Below are 21,922 nucleotides of genomic sequence, written 5' to 3'. Positions count from 1 at the left end.
AGCTAAATGCTTTTTCACCAATTAATTCCAGTGCCTTATCATCTCACTTCAGTAATTTTGTAACTTTCCTAATAAAAGTAAACTTTTTTCTGAAGATCAGTGCTTTTCAAACTTCAGAGCTAACGTAGTGTTCCCTGACCACATTTCATCTACCCATATTTCTGGCATTAAATATCTGAGTATTAATAGAACCAAGGCACAGAAAAGCTGATCAAGCTTCTTTATTTTTTCTCATTAGCTTCACTCAATGACAGTAAGTAAATACATGAATAATTCATAACCATCACCAAACTAAAACAAAGGGAAGAAATGGCACAGATCTGAGGAATATTAACCTTTACAATATCACTCTGTTATACAGGATTTCATGAACCCTCCAACGGTTAATTAGCCACTTATTGGCTATTTCTGTTTAAGTACTGATGATTTACATAATTTTGGCAACTCCAAGGTGCTATAAAATTATGGATGTTCAAAGAATCACTAAAAAAATTTATCAGTAATAGATGTCAAAATCTGAAGATTCTGAATGAGCAAAGTTTGCATCATCATAAAATGCTCCAAATCAACTCCAAACTTGAATTGTACAACTTGTTAAAGTGAAGGTAACAGAAGCACCAAAATATCTTACCTCTGTCCAGTATTGTTGTTTCATCTCTGTATCCATATGAGCAAAACCTCCTAAAACTAAAGCTTTCATTAGTGTTCTCTGCACAGAACTAGACAAATAGTGAAGAGGAGGGCTGCGCCTTGCAAATTGTTTAGCTAAATTCCACCAGTTCTCACACTGAATAACTAAGTTTGCCCTAGAAAGGGAAAAAACATTTTGATTAAAGACTCAAAAAAATTGTACTTTGAACAGAGTGCATCAGGTTGCTAGCAGCTGTCAGAACATTTTAATTTTCTTAATTGTATTTCCTATCTTGTAAGGTTCAATTGCCTTTTGATTTTCATCTTAATGTCTCAGTCCTAACATTTCTTAAATATATACTCTGGAAGTAGCTCAATTCATATGGGAGAAAAGCAGGAAAGTAGTTTTACACACAAAAGAACACACACACAGTTAATGGATATATTACATGGATTAAGAGCTTAGTCTCATTATGTCATGATAAAATAAGCAGTTTGTTCCAAAACTAGCTCCTGAGGGTTTTGTTCACTTATCTTTACAAAGAAAATTTCTCAAGCATTTAACTCCTAAAACTTCAGTCTTTCTACAGACTGAAGGTACATTTGCATGCCAATTCACAAAAGCAAAACATTCAGGCATTTTCTGCTTCACAGTCTGTTATACTGAAAAAACTGAAATTTGGCTGAACCCACCAAACCCTAAATTATTGTTTCCTTTAAAGGTTCATAAAACACATTATATATAGGCTTAGCCAGTATCTGAACTTAATCTGACACAACCTGCTCAACAATAACCAACAACGTGAAAATCCTTGCAATAAGAGTGGAGACCAGGAGAGTTTTCAATTCTCACTGTTTGGAAGTGAGGCACAAAGGAAGGGGAAGGAGAGTGCACTGATAAATAATAATGAAGATTAAGTTTGTCAAATCTAGGTCTCACTCCTCGCTCAGTCAGACATTTTTTTCTTCCATTTATAATATGTTACTAAAGTAATTCGACTTACAGAGACATGAATATAAAGTGCCCCATATCTGGATTACTTTGGCCAAAACAATTTAAAGGAAGCAAAAGAAGCTTTTTGACTTCCAGAGGTGTAGCAACTTACCGCTCTCTCCTTTCCACTAATGTTACTAGCAGTTGTACAGTATCATTTGCAAGGTCCTGCTCTGAACTCCACACTGCCAGGTTACTGATCACTTTTTCTAAAAGGTAACCCACAATCCACTGGGAACCCTCTGTATCAGCACCAAATGCTGTACTAAATGGCAGACTTATCTATAAGAAAAGCATTAAAATGAGTGAGTTTTACAGAAGGCAGAACCCCAAAGTGTACGGTAATCAGTCAGCAAATTCTTTTCAGGCTGTCACTTCTCGCCTACTTATAACACACAAATGTTACACAGACGAAGGCAAAGAATACCCGTAACAGAAAAATCTTTGCCAAATTTATCTTCCAATTTTAAGCACAACACCTAAAAAAAAGAAACGTTTCAACCTCATCACAATATCAGGTTTGATCACGTCTAGCTTTTAATGCCACACAAAGTTCAAAAGCTTTAAAAATTAACAGAAAGATCCAAACCAAACCATCTCCCAATATGACAAAAGTAACTAGAAATAAATCTCGCTCTTGATCTAGGTTGAATATTTTGAGAACTTATTTTGATATGCTTCCTTGAACTTTCCACTTTCCTATCTTCAGAAAACAAAGTTTAAGAGTGAAATCCAATGATTCTTTAAGATTTGCATAGGGGCTCCCTTTCATCATACCACCAGAATTTCTAATTTTAAACTGTCTGAGCATAAGAGTTAAACAGAAGTCTTCAATCACTTCCACATGCCAACACATGTAGCATTTCCCAGATACTCCATTTCACGCTCTCCAATTCTTCCCCAGCTATCTTTGCTCTACTGCAAGGACAAGTTGAATATAACTCAAATTAATTATAAGTCTTTGGTATCTCTATCTTTGTTAAGGAGGGACCTCCTGAAGCATTAGTATTCTTAGCTGCTTCAGCAGTGGAAATAAAGGGAGTAGGAGGAGGCTTCCTTCTCAGAAGTTAGAGCCCACAGGACCTTCTCTAGCTGCATTATAGTTAGTATAAGCAAAACCAGGATCAAGGTCTAATCGTGATTAGTGCTGTCCAAACATGATGAAATGTTGCCCTTTACAAAGAATGCATTATAGAAATCAGGAAATATACAATAAGAACATACGAGAATGGGGAGAGGAGAGAAAGTAACATGATTTTAGCTAAAGTCTAACGCCATCACAAGGTAATTCAAGGTAATGTAATTAAGAGTCATGATCAAGTTACTCGCTAAATCATCCATCAAGGGCAACCACTGTCTTAGAGATGCACTGTAAGAGCTGACACAGCTTACAGAATTGCTCACCCGCTAAGCAGCCTAATAGCACACTATGCTATTCTGTGATGCCACTGGCCAGAGAAATCATATTTATGTCAAGATGTGCAAGAAGAATCCCCTAACAGCTTATATTTCTAATTTAAAAAATAAAAAGACAACTACTTCCAAACTTATTCCAAAATAAACCCAATCCCAGTTAATATTAAAATGCTTTATCATTACATATTAAAATAGCTACACTGACATCTACATTCACAAGATATGGTTGCTAATACTCACCAAGGCATTCACAAAGGTTATATCCTTACCTGGTCATACAGTTTTTCATCTGCTAGGAGGTAAGTCTTTGCCCAACGTTTGAGGAACCATACAATATCTTTGCCCATCTGGGGGCTCAGAAGGTGTGTGAGATTTGCTCTTATTGCTCGAGATTCTACTTCTGACACTCTTAAAATAGCAGATAACAACCTGTAGGTTACAACACACAATAAGGCTATTGAGAGTGTTTTCTGGAGAAGCAAAACACTTATTTTTCATGAAATATAAAGGGAAGAACAAGATAACAAAGTGTTTTCACTCCAATGAAGTAGAGAGCACTTGAATTTATTGCTTCTTTAAATGTAAGAAAAGAGACAGGCTACAATGGCAAATATCATCCATGAAGTCAGAATATGCATTAAAAGATAAAGTGATTTTCTTTGATATCAAAAACACTGGAACAAAAGAAGCCTGACATGCATTCTGACAGCATGGGATTTCTCCCTTTCCTGCACCTTAGCTACAAAGTGGAGCCTAATGGCGAAGCTTCAGTAACACAACAGTTACTGAAGAACAACTACAGAAACACTCAGATATTTCTTACTTTCTCATTACCACAGAGACAGTGTGATGTAGCAGATCACTAAGTGATTGCCTCAATACAAGCAGTCAATAAAACTGTATGAAATGTTAGATTTTACAGAATATTAATTAAAGTTGGTAGCAAAGCATTGGTTCTCAAGGAATTTAGGAATTGACAGTGGTCTACTTCTTGAAGAAATTTCAGAGCTATTGTTAAAGAGCCTCAAATCTACATTGGATTTTATTTCCACCTACACAAGACACTGCATTAAGAAACTCTGTTTATTACTTGAAGCTGCCAGACATGGCATCAATGAGCAGTACTGAAACTCCTGAATACATTAACTCATTAGGATTGCCCATGAAGGTAGATTTTTCTAGCCTTTTCCTGAAGAAAATGTTTAGTACACAAAAACTAATCTATGGCTAAAGTAGACAAGCTCTCTAAAGCTCTGGAAAGTTCTTGCTCAAACTGCACACATATTGAATGCATTTATATAGCCTACAGTATGTTATCAAGATCCATCTGTGTTGCTTTAAAAACAAGATTACAGTAATTTGAGCCATTGTATGGACTTTCTGTAACAAATAGACTAAGGACAAGTTTTCTGTAGAAACAAAGTTTTTTTCTTTGTTTTAATGAGCAGCTCATGACCACCATTACAGCTATTAGGTCAATAATCTAGTCATTTTGGCCATCCCATCTCAAATAACTTATCTGTTTTGATGCCATATTCTTGCTCAGCCCTTCAGTCCTCCCCCTCGATCATCCTGACTTGAAATACAACCTGTAATCACTCTTCCCTTATTTACCATAACAAAAATATACTTAATCTTTTGTGTCTTTTCTTTTACATTGCTGTCTTAATGTGTCTTTTATAAAAACATTCATATAAGTTATTTACCCTTACTTTAAAACTAGTTCAAAGATATACTCGATTTCTAATGTTCAGTGTTCACATTTGGCTTTTTACTTTTATAGTTCACAGAATTCCACCCATGTTCTTACTTTTTCATCTGAAAAAGCATTTGACATATATAACATATGATGCATTTTTACCTTATTACAGAATCAGTTCGGTTGTACCCTGGGATGGAAGAGGCCTTTTCTCCTGGAGATCCCAGAATTTGAAGTGTTGTATTGATGTCAACTTCAGTTGAATGCTTAATGGAATATTCCATGACTTCTGGAGGTATTAGCGGAGTCTCTCCCTGAGTATCATTAGCCAAGAGGTAGCCTTACATTAAAGAAAGAAAGAGTGATCACAACTTTCTATCCTAGATTAATCTATAATCTTATCTAAGCTTTTTAATGAGAGAATCCATTGGCTTAAATGCAGACATCATACAAGAACCAGATGTTTATACAAACCCTGACTTCTACTGTTTAAATACGTACTACTAACTTCAGAATCCTTAAAACCATTCTGGAGAGAGGAACCTAATGTACATTAAACAAATACCAAAAAATAAATCATCAGATTAAGTAATAAAAATAAGACATGGTAAACTTTTAGTTCATGAAGTAAACACATCAAGCACTACAGCCAATTCAGCTATTGGGAAAAAACATATATACATTTTGCAGTCACTATTATCTCTGTTAAGTAATAAGAATAAGCAGTTGATTTTACAGCTTCCCTAGTAAGTCCATCTCATTTGGGACTTCTGCTCTGCTAACATTTCAAATGTCCTTTTAACTTTCTGACATCAAACTCACTATTATAAAGTTTTCCTTGCATAGCAACAGCAGATCAGGTCAAGCAAGGATTTTCACAATACTCTAGTCGGGCTAATTAATATTAATTCCAGATTTAGAGTTTTCATTGTCTGATCTCATAGCCATCTGATATATGAATACAAACTTCATCTCACAGTGATACAAAAATATTATAAACACATTTATGCCAACATCTGAGAGCAAGTTAAACATCAGGCATTCAAAAAGACCCCACAAAACATTTCATAAAATGTACATTTCTTTTAATGAAATACAGATACTATCTTTGCTAATCCTATGTTTCGCAAACAGATGTAAGATAATTCCATCTAAAAATCAAAAATGAAAAGGTTCTAAATTTAAGTTCCCTGAAATAGCAAAATGCCATGGCATGGACAAACAGCCCTGAGAGATTCTGGAACTTACTTGACTCCCAGCACCACCAAGTAATATTGCTATCCAGATCTCACGTGATTACCTCACAAAGCCACATGACCCTCAGACAATACAAGTGAAGCCATGAACAGACCAATTTCTTGAATAGGTTGACTGGTAACATCTCAGAAGTCTGTGATAAAATTATTAATGGGAATTTCTAAAGGATATACTTCATGTAAAGATGCCATAAATCTTTTAAAGATAACTTTTGTGTTACTGCAGACAGGTGAATTGTAAGCACAGTCATTTACCAGCAGCTGACATGCAAAGATTTTTCTTTCCTGAGATGTTGCAGCTGCAATAGCAATATCAGAATAAGCTCTACTTAATACTGTTCACTAACCTGTGACTAAAATAAGCCAATGAATATCCTCATACAGGTCATCAAGCACTTTATTGTCAATTGAGCCTGATGCTGGTGAGGCAAGCAACTGCTGCTGATGTCTTTGCAACTGACCATGGAGCCTCGTCACTCGGTCTTCTAATAAACTGTGGACAAACCATAATAAAATAACTTCACTGTTTTTAAACTGTTTTAGCAAAGACAAGCTTTTCCAATTAGACAAATTTATTCGTTTGCACTCATGGCTATTGTCCCGTACCTTGTAAGAAGAGGTATACAGTGTTCTGCAGCAATTCTTCCCAGCATGCCAACACTGGCCAGCTGGTCACAGAACTGGTCTCTGTCGTCTTCCTGCAGTTCACTGATTTCTTCTTCTTCCCGAGAGGCCACACCATTGGCAGTCTGGTGTTATTTCAACAAAAATAGAAGCAACCAATTCATGTTACATTCACTACAATTCATTACCACCAGACTTCTCTGCGTTATTTTGGCTTTTGTGTCACAGAAACGCAACAGACTCACACTAAATTAGATGCAGAAATAAACAGAAGAGTACATAAGGCTTTATACTGTTTTGAAATAATCATTTCACACACTTATAATGAAACAGCAAATTCAGTTCATTGTATATTTGCTGCCTTTTCCAATAGTGCTCTCAAGTCAAAAGAATCACCACTAGTGAAAAGAATCAAAGATAAAAGTTATGAAAATTGATGCTCATTAATAGAATAAGAGCAGACTGGACAGTAGCAGAACAGTTTCTTTAATCACATACATAAAAAAGCTTGGTCAAGCATCCACTGCTGTAGGTACATTATAGCAATGCACTGAATGACTCCAGCTCATAGAGATGGTCTGCAAACCCAATGAACAGGAGTCTGCTAAAATACATGCAGATGTGGATTTCAACACATAATCAGGCCAAGAACCACTTGAAACACTGGGACTTCCACATCCTATTCATTAGCCAAAGATACTCTTCCTCTGAGATCTTACTTAAATCATAAGAGGAAGTATTTTTCAAAATGAAATGAAAATCACCTCTTTCAATAAATATTTTCTATAACTCACTGCTTGAGAAAACAAAAAAATCTCGGTTTATTTCTTACTGATGCAGTAGTTGCACTGTTTGATTTCTCAAAGTATATGTTGATTATAAAATACCAAAATAATTACTATTTTCTTGAGGAGATGAGTCATATGTAGAAGTCACATATCAATCTTACACGTGTTTTTAAGAAATCCCTTGAAAAATGACAGAATTTACATAAATAACAAACTCAAATACAAGCAGTGGAGAAAGCCATCATTCTCCGTTGTTTTTGCAAAGGCTCTGGAAAATTAAATCCAAACAATTTCTTACCTAAAGTGCTTTTAACCCATATTTTCTTTATCTAACCCACCAAATCATTCTCTTTTGGCAACTTCAAAGTCGCAGCTGTTTACTGAAGAGTGAGTCTGGTCTCAAGGCAGAGATTGAAAGTTCCTGTTACTGCTTTGATATTGAACAAGAAGCATTCTAAAATGCCAGCTGTGGCTTTTAAAAGGTTACCCATGGGATAAATGACTTATCTCACAGAATGACATGAATTAACCTGTGGATACAAGCTATGTCAAGACCGCCTGATATGAATGCAAAGTTCTCTTGTGAAATATTTGTCTCTGTTTTGGCACTGTTATTACCATCTGTTGTATATCAAGATATCAGAATTAGGTTTTATACAATGGTTTTCAGAATTAGGTATCTTAAGTATCTTTGCACAGCATCAATTTAAGTTAATGCAGTTACTGAATCCAATCTCTGCAATAATTAATTCATTCAGCACCTACATCCAAGTTTCAGCACCACAATCTATTTCAGTGAGATCCATACTCCTGGCAAAGAGGTTAACTTGCTTTCTTTCTCAAAGATTCAGCAACTAGTCAAGAGAATTTTATGTTTTTCCTCTAGAAGAGTCACTCATAAAAATTCAATAGGGAAGTCACGTATCATTTTATCCAAAAGAATGTAAATTTCACGTTTCTTCTAGACTGAGCATAGTTATTCTGTATTTTCCTATCTATTTATGCATGTCAGTTACACTTCAGTAACAAAAGCATAAAAGGCTTCCAATGTCACGGAAGATTTTTACTATGACTCTAGGCAAGAGAAGGACAGTCAAAGGTTTGGTCACTGCATCTGTAGCGAGGATCAGTAGGATGCAGATTGAGTTGAGTAATAGGTTTTTTTTGTGTGTTTGGTTTTTTGTTTGTTTGTTTGTTTTGTTTTTAAAGGTATTTTTCATCTTTGCATTCCTTTATTTACTTTTCATAATGAAAGAAACAGACTGGAAAAAGACCTCTGAGTAGCAAACTCTTCCAGCATTTTTTCGTCTCCAGTCAAAGTCACAAGCAGTAATTCTACAACTACCTTCTTTGAGCTATATAACGAAGCACAAAACAAAAATAAACATGGGTTAGTTGCCATATATTATCACCAAGAACTACTAGAAAAAGGGCTTACCAAATTCCTTGTACCATCAGGAGCAGCTAGATGGCACTGAATGTAAGAATTAAAGACCTGAACAGCATGTTGGGTAAAGAAACCCTTATGGAAATGTTTGTCATCTTGTACCAAAGTAAGCCAAGATTCCAGCAACTTATCATATGCTTCCATATATACCATGTCATCTTTATCAAGCTGTAAAGAGATGAAAGAAACAAAACAAAACAACATCTTATTTCCTAAACGAAATCAGAGGAACATATTCATACTCATTATTATTACTCATTATTATTTAACAGATGTCCTTCTAATTGTGAAACAATAAAAAAAAAAGTAATCACAAAGCCTTTTCAAGGATAGTCAGAAATAAATCAGAAAGAATTGAAGCAACACATCAAAAAAAAAAATCAGCGCTGCTTTGCTAGGCTTTAAAAATCTGTTGGTGTTCAGTTGTTTCTTTTCTTCTACTGTTCAAAACCAAACTAGTCTTAAGTTAAGCCTTCAGTGCATGATTACCTAAATACAGGCACTACTAGGCTCCCTCTACAATGATTCCAAGCATCTCAGGTCATTTTAGAAACAACAAATAATTGAGCAATATCTGTTTAATTAATTAGATAAAAAGAACAAGTGCATATAGATTAATATTATTTCAAACATAGTGGAATGCAAGAGAGAAAAGAGATGACAACTCTATTATGAAAGAAATTGTTATTATGACTGTATATGTTAAAGAAACCCCACTACAGGTAGTCCATTTTGATTAAACACAACATCTCCTTTTGTGAAGGATAAAAAGAGAGTAGAATTCTATACAATAAGCCCTGTACCTCCAATTGTTTAGTGCATTTTAACTGCTATTCATATATGTTTACATGAGGCACTCAAATTGGCACAAGGAAATTCACATCTGGAAAACAAAACTCCTGAGTTACAGGCAAGCTAGAGAACCCAGATAGCAAAGGGATTGCTTCTTTTCAAAAAGACATTTAATGCATTTTTCCCCCCCACTTTATGCAAAAATTAATCTTCAGTAAATACTACCAACTGCAAATAATTTAAATATGAACATATGGACACATTTGCTTTTACTCTAGGACTTTTCTTGCCTCTAAAAAGTCTTCTCAACTTTTATCCAACAAGACTGCTCACAAGTTACTCTGAGATAGCAAAGCTTACTAAAAGGATTTCTTGATAAAATACAGAGATCTAAAGGCCTCAGACACGTTCCACACAGAAGAATTCCTGACTTTCAGTGCAGTTACAAACATGGCTGCATGAACAAAGAAAAAGAAAACACTGGCTGGATGACTGACTAAGGGAAAACACCACACTGTAAGCATTTCAAGGTACCTTCACAGCATCCTTCTGTAACTGCAATGCATTTATATTTACAGAAGCTAAAGTATGGCACACTGATGCAAGTCTGAAAACAAAAGCTAAAAATGAAGAGAGAGACCCAAACTGTATTCAGTGCTAACTTAAAATAAATTTATGACTCACATAATGTGTCTTTTCTAAAATTTGGCTACATTCATTGAATCACCAAACATCTTGACTTGAATGTTGAATTGTCTAGGATGGGAAAGGTGAACTCATACTTCTTCCATTGTAGACTGCAGACCAACCCTCAGCATGGCTGAAGCTTGCTGTTCTCCAGCAGCAGAGCTGCTCAGGCAGGTGTTTCAACTTCCCTCAACAGCCAGGTAAGCATAAAACAACATTTGAACATGATGTTTGGATTGTGTTTTCCTCTCTCTCTCTCTCTCCCTTGGTTGAATATCAATATTAGCAACAGCAGCAAGTACTGTCAGCAACAGCTTCTGACTCTGTGCCAAGACGCATATTGCTTTGAAGTGGTTTGCACATTACAGCTTGGGACCTCCTGATTTTGACAGTTTCAATAGCAGTCTTCTGGCTGAGCTGATCCCTTGTGTCTGATGGGGTTTCTGCAACATTTGTACAAGCTGTTCTGTTGGCAGAAATATGGGAAAAACAGCTTGTCCCACCAGTAAAACTTTGCTGTGTACACTTGCCTGCGTTATGCTGCATTTTAGAATTCTGACAAGCTGCAGGAATATTATCTCAGGATTCTACTGATTCCAAAACACATGGTTTTCTATTTTTCACCAACAACTCTTAATTGCACATGAGCTCACAGGGAATCTCAGCAAGCAGCTTAGGATAGAATGTTGACCACAGCTTGGACTTTCCTAAGCTAAAAGATTGCTTTCAGGGATGCAAACCAGATCCAGCAACATCTTTCTACAGTCAGAGCACATCATACCATTACACCACCTGGTGTAAGTGAACAACAGCTTGAAATTCTCCACAGTGCACTTCATTGCTGACACACTGTTCAGGTATAGGAATTATTTTTGAAGACCCAACACCACACAATTCTGTAATCATTCTGGAGATATCAAAGAAACAACATGAAGTTTACATCTCAACTTCACATCTGTTACACCTATAATACAGTAAAGTGATGAACATGTAACTTATCCTTTAAAGAGAGAATTTTTAAATCATGCTGTGGAAAAGTCCTGCACAGTCCTCTTTCTGATGTTGCTGGATCTGATAACACTGAATATAACACTGAATATAACACTGAAAAGATTGCCTTCAGCAAAAACAATGGGATGATATAAGTGTAGGCAGCCACTGCTCAGTAGGCATCAGTGGTCACAGCCATCTCCAAAACAAACTCTGTACCCACACTGGTACAAGCTGCCACAGGCTTCTGCTGGGACCAGAAGTGCTGAGCTGGCAGCTGACACCAAGCGTTGCTGTAGTGAAAAAACATGGCTGCATAAAACAAGAGACTAACTGAGGAAACTGTATATCCTCTAGCCCCCTCATTTAAATGATAGCTATCTGTGGTTTTGCAGAACCTTTCTGTAAAGGTTCTAGGGCTTCCAGTCTAAGTGAAAACTGGGCCAGAAGTATTACATTTTAACCTTACGGCGTTAAAGACAGTCTAATGCGCTGCAACCAATGCTAATATTAATACACTTGTGATCTTCAGAAAAGAAACGTGTCTGTCAACTTTATAATTATATACTTCTGTAATAATTTTCAAACTCAATTATTAAGCCTGGTCAATATAGAGAACTCAAAAAAAGTAATTGTTAACGCTAACAGCAAAAAACTGGCTGCTACTGTGATAGTTTCATTTTAAAATAAATAGCTACTCCATGTAACTAGTTCAGGTGCAACATTTGCCTTAATTCTTACGGGCTTTGTACAATCAATTCCATCCCCCCTAGATGTTTTTATTTAATGCAGTTTCTGGAAGGACAAGACTTACTCCTAACCCAACTGATCTTTAATGTTACAACCAAAGTTTGCAGAACAGGAAAAAGTCCTCTGATGTACAGATATGTACATGGAATTATTGCTTGAGTCATGGCAGTAATACAGGGATTATTGAAACTGTTCTCTGTATAGGGTTAACAACAGATATTAACAGCTAAATTCACTTCAAACAGAAGTTCCTGCCTGTAGAACCCCACTGTGTAAATATCAGTCTGTCCATTTGCTCAGGTTGTCACTTTAAGCTTTTGTGTCTGTAACATGTTCGTTATCTACAACACTTCTCAGAGAAGTCCTACAACAGCAATTGAGCAACATTTAAAGACCTTCCTACTTTTTAAATGTACCTGTTCTTTTAAAAATGAAGATACGAAGCAGTGCTTTAAATCCATCGTTTGAAAGATGCAGAGCGTTACGTTATTTACAGCAAAAGCAAAATTATCTCAGATGTGATTTTAGAAACAGCTAGAACAAAAGCACTGAATTTCACAATATTAATGACAAAAGAACCAAATTCTCATTCCTTATTACAAGGAGAGGGAAAAAAAAAAAAAAAAAAGACTATTTGTTGAGAATGGATACTTACCACTTCTTCCAAGGCAGCACTTCTTCCAAAAGAACAAGTGAGATGGGCGAGGCAGTTAACAAATGAAGAGAAAAGTTCATTTGGAATGGCAGTTAAAATATTGCGAGGAAATACAGTTATCAGGTTGCTGATAATACTGGAAATCCCAACTGCTTCAGAGTCTTCTATTTCAATTCTATAGATAGAAATAAGAGTTACTTTTCTGCCATTAAGAAAAATGCTAAAAGCCAATTGATTTTGTCAATTCCTTTCAAATTAATCCATCTATATAAGAAGTACCTATTTTCAGATGCAGTTTTTAAATTTCAGGAATCCAAAAGAAAAGACAGATTATACCTAGAAATAAGCAAGTCATAACAGTTCTCCACAAACACACACTGTGCTCTGAACTAAAGCTTAAAAGATGTCATCTAAATTTAGAGAGCAGGCATACATACCCATTGATAGTATTCAGTAATCCCTCAATGAAATGTGCCAGGTAATCAATTTGTGAACCTTCGTCAGGAAAGACTGAGCCATGCAGAGATGCCAGCTGTGCCAGACACTGTAATGAATCTTGGGCCATATCTGTATCTTCTCTGATTTTTCGGTGTACCTTTCAGGAAGTGAGATAGTTAGCAATACACGGAAAATAGGGGGTTCTTACAACAGTCACATGGCTCTCAATCCAAAAGAGCACGCACCAAAAGAAGCTTATTATAACTTCTACGATTCTATTCAGTCTGAAATGCAAGGGTTCCTACAGCTCCCTAAAGCACAGCAAATGACAAGACCGTGACTTGGTTTGCAAAGTCACAAGCCTCCAATTTACTCGCTGAAACCAACATTTAGTTAATCTTACCTACATTTTGAAAATTGAACTCAGCACCGAATGTTATATCTTAAAGAGAGAAACAGATGCCAGCCAGTCAGACATACTGCTCCTGCTAAAAACAGCAATAATGACAGTCATCTCTATTATGCTAACTATGCCTCGGCTACGGAGTCTTGCTAAAGTTAGTCAACAAGTTCAATCAAGATTATATAGATGCTTCTTTAGCAGAGGTAAACATTGAAGACAGACGAAAATGAACGCATCACTTCCTTGGCAACACCCTCACATTATACAAGGCCAAGTCATCTTCTCTCATTTCTGTGGCGTGTTACATCACTACTTCTGCTGGTAAGATGCTCAAATCTGCTAATATTTCAGTGACCAAATTCTCACAACCCTACTTCAGTTATCAGCTATAGATTTTTTAAAGTTTTCTGAAGCTCACTCTCCCATGTTTTCCCATAAGGTTTACTCAAAAAACGTAGGGTAGCTTCCTCCCCCCACCCCCATACCAATTTACTTAAATTACAAATACCATAAAGTCTAGTTAAAACACTTCCCATTTGTGGTATTATAGTTTCAGCTTCACCCAATTTGCAACTAGCTAGCCTCTGCAAGATCAAACTGCCAGGTGAAACAAGCCCTAAAACAGAAATACCCCTTCTAACATGCATCCTACATTACGTTGAGATCAGAAGTGAAGGCTTCCTCTTTAACATGGCAGTCTTGCCAAGTTTTGCAAGGTTATTAAAATTTCTTAGATCAGATATATGCATATGAACGACCACCATTCACTCACATTACTTCAAATAGGAACCTAATACCAACAGCCTCAAGCATGGCAAATCAGGAATCTAAAACCAAAACTGACAGCGCACTGCACTGGCTCGCCTTCATTCAAAAATAATCAAACGCAGGTCTGCTATGGTTGCTATTAAATAAAATACAAATGCAATAAAACAATTCTGCATGTTATTTAAAACAAAATCCTTATCACAAGTACATACTGGTCTCATAAACTAGCTAAAGAGAGATATTTAACTTGGACAGCTTTATATTATTAAGGGTTAACATGTAAGCCAAAAAGTTATTTGCATGTGGAGGTTCACAGCTGACAGTAGCAACTGTCTGGATAGCCTGGACAGCTGTTCCAATTGTGAGGAGCTGCTAAGAGTTCTGCCAGTGATTTTTTTCACCTTTTCAGAACTGCTGGAACAGAAAAACTTTTAGTTAAAAAAAACTACCAAAATGTCCCACCAAGTATGGACGTGTACCCAAACATGTATCAGACAACCCAAGCACCACGGGAGACTGCCGTTTACTTCCTCTAGTAAAAGCTTTGCTCCCGCTTTGAACACACTGCTTCTCCACTTTGCAAGAACAAAGTAGCTTGAAAATGCTGAATTCTCAGGTCCTCAGAGATTTAACGCTAAATAGCAGAGTAAGCTAACTCATAAGCCAATACATGCTGCTGCTGCAGCAACTTCGAGTTGAACAAAAACTAACAACTTCTCCCTCCAAAACTGGTGGGAAGAAAGAACATTACTTATAAGAGTTCTATTATCAGACTTCTTTTTAAACGATAGGAAGTGAATATGGCAGTCCCTCTCCCCGCTTCACCTCTTCCCTCTCACTCCTAACTCCTAACAAAATCTCTTTTGATTTAGCATGCTTGGATTCACTTTGTACGGGGGTAAGAGATGCAGAATTCTGTATGCAGAACTGGCCAGAACAGTGCAATTACTTTACTAATGTTCAGCTGCTCTGTTAAGCAATTGTTCTAATATCAGCAAATAACCCCCCCACACACCCTCTTCACTTGATTCTTTTTTTCTTTTCTTTTCTTTTTTTTTTTTTTTAGAGCTGTTACACCTTATCTGAAAGATGTAATTTATCACCGCTTACAATGCCTGGTTTCATTTGGTGAATATATTTTCCAAAGCACTAAACATAAAGCTTAGATAACTATATACTTCTTATTTAACAGTTATCAATTTAAGGCAATTTATAGGCAAAACACATATCTGGTAACCTAAGAAAAACACAATAATTCTGCTCAATTTGACAAATCGGCTGAAATTAAGGGAATCAGTCCTACCTGATGCAAAAGGAAGGATCCAACAACAAAGCTTTAAAACAAGAAGGAGCTGCTTTCCCTGTGGTCTGGACTATGAAAGTTGAAGAATGAAACTTACTGTAAAGAAAAGCTCCATAACTCTGCTGTCCAGGAGGGTGTCACGCCAGGATTCTGTTGGCTTTAGCATCACATTTTGTGAGGATTCAAACATAGCTATATAATGTCTGCCCAGTTATCTGGTGTCAAGGTCAACAATAACATTCCTACTTGGCTTTAAAAAAATCCTAGATACAACAGGATCCATTCAGAAAGAATGTAATGGAAACAAACTTTAAGCCTCTTCACATACACAGCATAATTCATGCATGAGGCCAAGGAATAAAAGGTATTAAGTATTGAAAAAAAGAATGCTCCAGGAATGTTAGATAACAGTTTGATCATAATTATGAGACATACCATAGTGATATGATCACTTTGATAACCAGGGTGTCTAATGTGACACAGCGAGAAGGGAAAAAAGCAACCGCAATTAACAGGTGGTAAAATTTATGCAAAATGGGAAATCATTTCCTAAAAAATTTTCCTGGCAGCTTTTAAAAAGGCCTTACGAGAGCTAAAGATAGCCCACTGAAATCCATATCCCATTTTTCTAAATAGCCAAATATGCATCCCAGAACGCAGATATGTTAGCCCTGCATTAATCGACATTTTTCATCATGCTGTGAAGAACGAAAGCATAAGGCTCCACAAGGTACTGCCATAGCAAACATATGCTTGCATGAGACGCATATAAAAGCATCCACTCCGCAGTGAAGCTACGACTTTGCTGCCCTCCTTCCAGCTATTACCATACATTCTGGCATGATTTAGCTTTTATGAAATTCTGCCAGTGCTCCAGTAAAAAAAAAATAGAGACATGAGCAAAACCACTTAAACAAGCATGTGGCATTCTTTGTCAGTCTGATCACAGAGAAGCATTAATCAAAGGGTTTTGAAAGTCCTTCCTTCTGACACCCCTCAATCCAAAAAGCAGGAGAAGTTTAACACACGAGTTATGTTTTCATTTATCTTTTGAAAGCCCTTCGCTGCTCCTTCTGATCCCTTTGTAACCCAGCATCAGAAAAAGTGCAGCATGCTCAACTGCATATAACTGGTCATGAACATGTCTGCAGTGTAAAGTCATCAGGCGTTACAAAAAATAAGTTTATCAAAAGGTATTTATACCTCTGAATGAAAATACATTTTTACAAATAGTACCACACAGGAAAGAAAGCAGGCCTGTGGCAATCTGATGAGCTTTAAGAGAACATACATAAAGCAAGCATCTAGTTTCAGACAAAGCATTGCGATGCAAGGCAGAAGGCACAATTTTAGGTCCTCCATGTTCTGCCAGTCCATGAGTTCCCAATAACCACAGAGCAGTTCCAAAAAAAGCCACTTTTTCCATGGCACAGCACATTGCAATGCAGGAGAACAATCATGAATTTTCATTAGCACAAAAACCAAAAACAAGACATCTTCTTCACAATTTTCAACACTATCAATCTGCGTTGAACAATAACAGATCTGCATTATTTCACTTCAGGAAGAGTAAAAAAAAACAAAACAATAATAATAAAAAAATCAGGGTTGGCTATTTTACTTCCATCTGAAATGGAAGGGGTTCAGAAGTGCTTCAGTTCTTCCAGATAAAAATAAAATTTATCATGTGCATCCTCTATCAGGAGTAATATTACAAGTTAAAACTAATTTAATCAGCTCTGGCACTTTAAATCATCATTTTTTCCCCCCTTCATTTGGAATATTCTTGAAAAAACACTTCAACAGTCTTTATTTACAAGACTGTCATTTGCCTTAACACTCCAGTGTAAGACTGACATCAGCACTAAAAGATTATTGATTGACTATCAGTCTCTGAAAATCAACTTGCTCGTCACTTGTTTGTGCTCCCAGAGGGGACCAGCTACATACCACTTTTGACGTGGAATGGAAGAAGGGCCGATTTGCTGTCGGTATTTTAACAAGCCTCAGTATTTAGTGGCCCTTTCCTGTTATTTTTAGTTCCGTTTCTCATGCTAATGGACTGATGACACATCTGACAATAGTAACCTGTGGGTAAAATATCTGTTCATTAAACAACACAAATTATACCTGCACCTATTACCGAAATATTACATCCATTTTCCGCTCCACATTAAGTGGATGCAAACACAAACACAAGCTGGGTGTGGAGATGCTTTCTACCATGAAATATCAAAACTTCAGCCCTATTAACAACAGCACAGATGTGTCAAACCTGAAAAAAATGGCACTGAATTTCCTAGTACATGACATGGGTGTGGTGAGAAGTGTCATCTTCATCAAGAAGATGCATTAACACGTACCAAGCTGTACTGAAAAGAGAAGCAATGTAACTAGATGCCTTCCAGTACGATACACCTCTGATATTCCTTGATTAGAGCCTATAGAGAAAGAGGAGATGCCAGTGTTCAAGAAAGAGGTTCTTTTGTGTATGATGAAATTCACATATGTAGCCATTAGCGTTACATTTGGGCTTTGTTTCACAAACATGAGAAAAAAATGCTAAGTTTAACTTACAGTTAATATAAAAAACTTCTGTATGTTTCTTGTTGGAACAGACTAAAAGAAAGAAAAGTTAAAAAAAAACCTCTAATTTTCTTCACAGTCTTTGCCTTGCTTCCAGGAGGAGACTGATGAGTGATTGTGAATAACAAAATATTTCACATGCATAGCCATGGAGGATCATAGTACTTCAAGATGTCCAAAAATTCTAATTCTAATTCTAATTCAATTTGCAAATGGTTCCCACAGTTTCGGGTTCTTTTTTTCCCCACCGTGAGAGGTGAGGCAAGGCAAGGCTTGCCCTGGCACCATGAAGGAGTTTAGGAACTCAAACCCCAAGGCTACGTCTTCTGCCAGACTCCAATTCACAAATTTGTCCACAGTAGTGAAAAACTCAGAAATGGAAGAAAAACTCACGGAATGGCAACGACTGATTTTTTTTTTTTCTTAAGTTATTTTAACTGTTTAACCTTTGTTAAACTGGAAAACTTCTGGAGAGCTTTGTATCAGTCTTTGACTTATACTTCACAAATAAAAATGCATTAGAAAAGTAAGAGCTTGATATCTACCACACATTGTTAGAATGCTAATATACTAATATACTGCTTGTATTTGTATTTTTTAAACCTCCTCTTGCTTGCTAGCCCGTCAGCCAAGCATATAGGATGAATTAAGAGCAAGTTGAAAAAGACATGCAGAGGCTTGCTGCCCCCTATGGAGATTACCTTCACAAATCTGCATGTTAATTCACACTCTTAGGAAACAGATTCAGCATTCATGAGAAAGAAAGAATGCTTTAACATTCAGTTGTTAAAATACAAGTATTGCTATCAGTGGAACAACTATCTGATATGGGAAGCACCAGATTCATATTGCACTACAAAACAACCGTCTAAGAGGCATAGGAAGCTCTCAGCTAACTTTAAAACCAGTCACTTCTTGCTGGTGGTGTAGCCATGCCTGCCTGAAGTCTGAAGTTGACCACCCAAGGGGATTTGCAGCTCACACTGAACTTTGTTATCCCTACTAACATTTGCTACAACTATACAGCTCCAAATCTCTCTTATGCTTAAAGCACCTGTGCAGAAGGGACTGCCATGGAGATGCACCCCTTCCTCTACACGCTGCTTACCAACCAAAAAGCTGACAAACTTCTAAGCAGTAGAGATATCCAAGTTAATTTTCACTTCAGAGAGATGAAACTGATAAACGTAAAAGACAGATCTCTCTTTTGCTCTTTCTTCAACGCAGTTGTTTTAGTTATACTGAATTTAACTTCCTATTCCAAACAGCCAGGACAGTATTTTCATATACCAGACAAAAACTGGTATTAAATGTTGGATGATCCCAGGCTGCCTGAACACAAGACCTAAGGAAAGCAGCACTGCTGCTGAAGAAAACCCACATTGCTTCTCCTCAGCACAGGCTCAGTCATTTCTGCCACTGTCCAACAAATCAAAGTCAGGGCCTCACTCTGGTAGAAAGAAGCATTTAACCGCCCTGCTCAGTGACACACTTATGGGAGGCATTGGGACAAGATGCTTTTTCAGCAGCAAAGCCAACTCAAATAATTCCTCAAAACAAATCTGGAGGCTTTTTTTTTTTTTTTTTTTTTTGAGCATTCTGTGTGTTTTTCACACACTTCCATTATACATAACAGATGTTACCAATCTGGGTTGGACTAACTTCAAGTCTTCAACTTCAACTATATTGTTCACAGGATCTCCCAGAGAGGGATCTCTCATTCTGGCTTGAGATATTTTCACAGAGATTTCAAGAGCTTGTTCCTTTAAAAGCATGGCTGAGGAACACATACTGAAAACAGAGTTCAGATCAGACAAAAGCTTCAGTCAGTTCGTACAATTGTTGCACCATTCATTTTCATGGAATGTCAGTGATGCACATTACTGGAGCACTTCCCATTAGGTTTATGTACCCTGTATTTTAAATTCAATTCCCTATTCTACATTCACTTGAAAATTTGCCAGCTTGCCTCCAAGCAAGAAGAGGCACCAAATCGAAGAACTAAAGCTGAAGTTCCTCTTTGTTCATGTACTATTAGCACCTTTACAAAAACCTGTGCCTTTATGAATGAAATAATGCATAAATAGTTTTGTAACAGATATCAAACGTCCTCATTTAGATGAGAGATAGCAGGACAAAAGGTTATGTTTTGATAAAGAACTCCTATATTCGAGGGCATTTGTCCAAAGTCCACTAGAACATGGCTGCCAAGAGCAGATATATCCTAAAGTAAAGAAGTGAGAAACTCTCTAGGGGCAAGAGAGTATAAACTATAATTATGTCCTGACTCCATAGGAGAGGTTATACGTCCATGTCAAAATGCATTAGAGCCTACCAACACACACCTCCCTAACCGGATGGACACTCAATGCAATGTATTAAGAGCAGGATCCTTGAAGGCACTCTGCCTCTTAGTACCCATCACTTGCACATCCTTGACCAATAAGAACACTTATTTAAGAAAAGATTAAAAGTTAAAACTAGTTCCATCCAAGCAAACAATATTAAACAAATGGTGCTGTGCTGTGACAACAGTGAAAAAAGAAACCTATAGAAGCCAACATGCCACAACTGCCACATGCTCTCAGTGAAAATAGGAATTCTATGCTATTGTCTTTTCCAAGAGTACTGCCAAAAGCCTCAAACATCTGCAAATACCAGTGAACCAATACCACAAGGTAACAGATGAAAGCAACAAGAGATGATTGCCTGTGTGTTAGAAAATGAAATTGAAGCAATCGTACATGACTGAAGGCCTCCTGGGTCATTGTGTCCTGCCTGCGGCAGGCACTGCACTCTATGACACTCAAAAATGTTCCAGCTTCGGAGTAGGTATGTCCCAGCCTCTCTTCTTTCATTGCTCTAAGAAGGTGAGTATTCCACAATGCAAGTACCAGCTTTTCTCGCTGGTAACTGACAGTTCACGTTCACTATGGCTCTTCTGTTACAGTAGTTAGCAGCATTGCCTACATTTAACAATGCAACATACACTGAGTGATCCTGTGACAGCAATTCTCAGTCTTTTTATTCCCTCCCCTTGGAGATACCAGGTTACAAAGAGACACCACTATGCTGCAGGGAATACTGAGAATCGTTATCATCTTGCCAAAGGAATATGAACCAAAGGAAAAAAAAAGTTATATATGTGGACACAATGGGTCACTTTACTCCATGCTTTAGGAATTATATTTATGCCCATTGCTTTGGCATGTGTGCTGTCAAGATTTGGAAAGAGGACACCAACTGATCAATCAATGCAGCAATTCTTATGTTCTTGTGTAATGTGCTATCTATTTAGGAATTGCAGCCAAGTTAAACTTCACTACTGAGAGCCAACAATCAACAGCAACTTTTTAAACCAGTCTTCGTAAGGGAGATCTACACCACTACATGCTACAGTCACCTTAACAGCTACCAAGTCTTAGTTAAGACCCACTTTTCTCTAAGATGATTAAAGCTATTCCAAATTCTGTGAAATCAGTTTGCTAAATAGAGGAGGGAGACCAAAATCAGAGCAGTAATTTTTACAGCAAATTGAAATGCCCAATGGTAGAAAGCCATAAGATAGGACAGAAGTTATGAAAAGATTAGAAATAAAGTCACATGAGAGCACTTGTGGTGGTTCAGCACCAGTCTTCAGAAGTGGCCAGAATTTCTTTAACAGCAGCAGTATCTTGTGAAAACCACAGCTCCAAG

General features: G+C 37.0%; 1 protein-coding gene across 1 annotated transcript in view; it reads right to left on the bottom strand.

Annotated features, from left to right (window-relative positions):
* XPO4 (exportin 4) overlaps positions 1–21,922 on the bottom strand; it is a 77,509-nt gene that overhangs the window by 14,264 nt on the left and 41,323 nt on the right. Inside the window, exons 7-16 of the mRNA XM_085216192.1 lie at positions 15,738–15,850; positions 13,166–13,323; positions 12,729–12,903; positions 8,846–9,022; positions 6,602–6,744; positions 6,343–6,488; positions 4,902–5,079; positions 3,310–3,469; positions 1,737–1,906; positions 632–806 (exon numbers count right to left, since the gene is read on the bottom strand). Of these exons, the coding sequence (XP_085072318.1) occupies positions 632–806; positions 1,737–1,906; positions 3,310–3,469; positions 4,902–5,079; positions 6,343–6,488; positions 6,602–6,744; positions 8,846–9,022; positions 12,729–12,903; positions 13,166–13,323; positions 15,738–15,850 (1,595 nt within the window). The remainder of the gene's footprint in view (positions 1–631; positions 807–1,736; positions 1,907–3,309; positions 3,470–4,901; positions 5,080–6,342; positions 6,489–6,601; positions 6,745–8,845; positions 9,023–12,728; positions 12,904–13,165; positions 13,324–15,737; positions 15,851–21,922) is intronic.

The sequence above is a fragment of the Meleagris gallopavo genome, chromosome 1 (assembly GCF_905368555.1).
Source record: "Meleagris gallopavo chromosome 1, MGAL_WU_HG_1.1, whole genome shotgun sequence".
Lineage (NCBI taxonomy): Eukaryota > Metazoa > Chordata > Aves > Galliformes > Phasianidae > Meleagris > Meleagris gallopavo.
The sequence above is the reverse complement of the archived record's forward strand: the minus strand, read 5'-3'. Positions and strand labels throughout refer to the sequence as shown.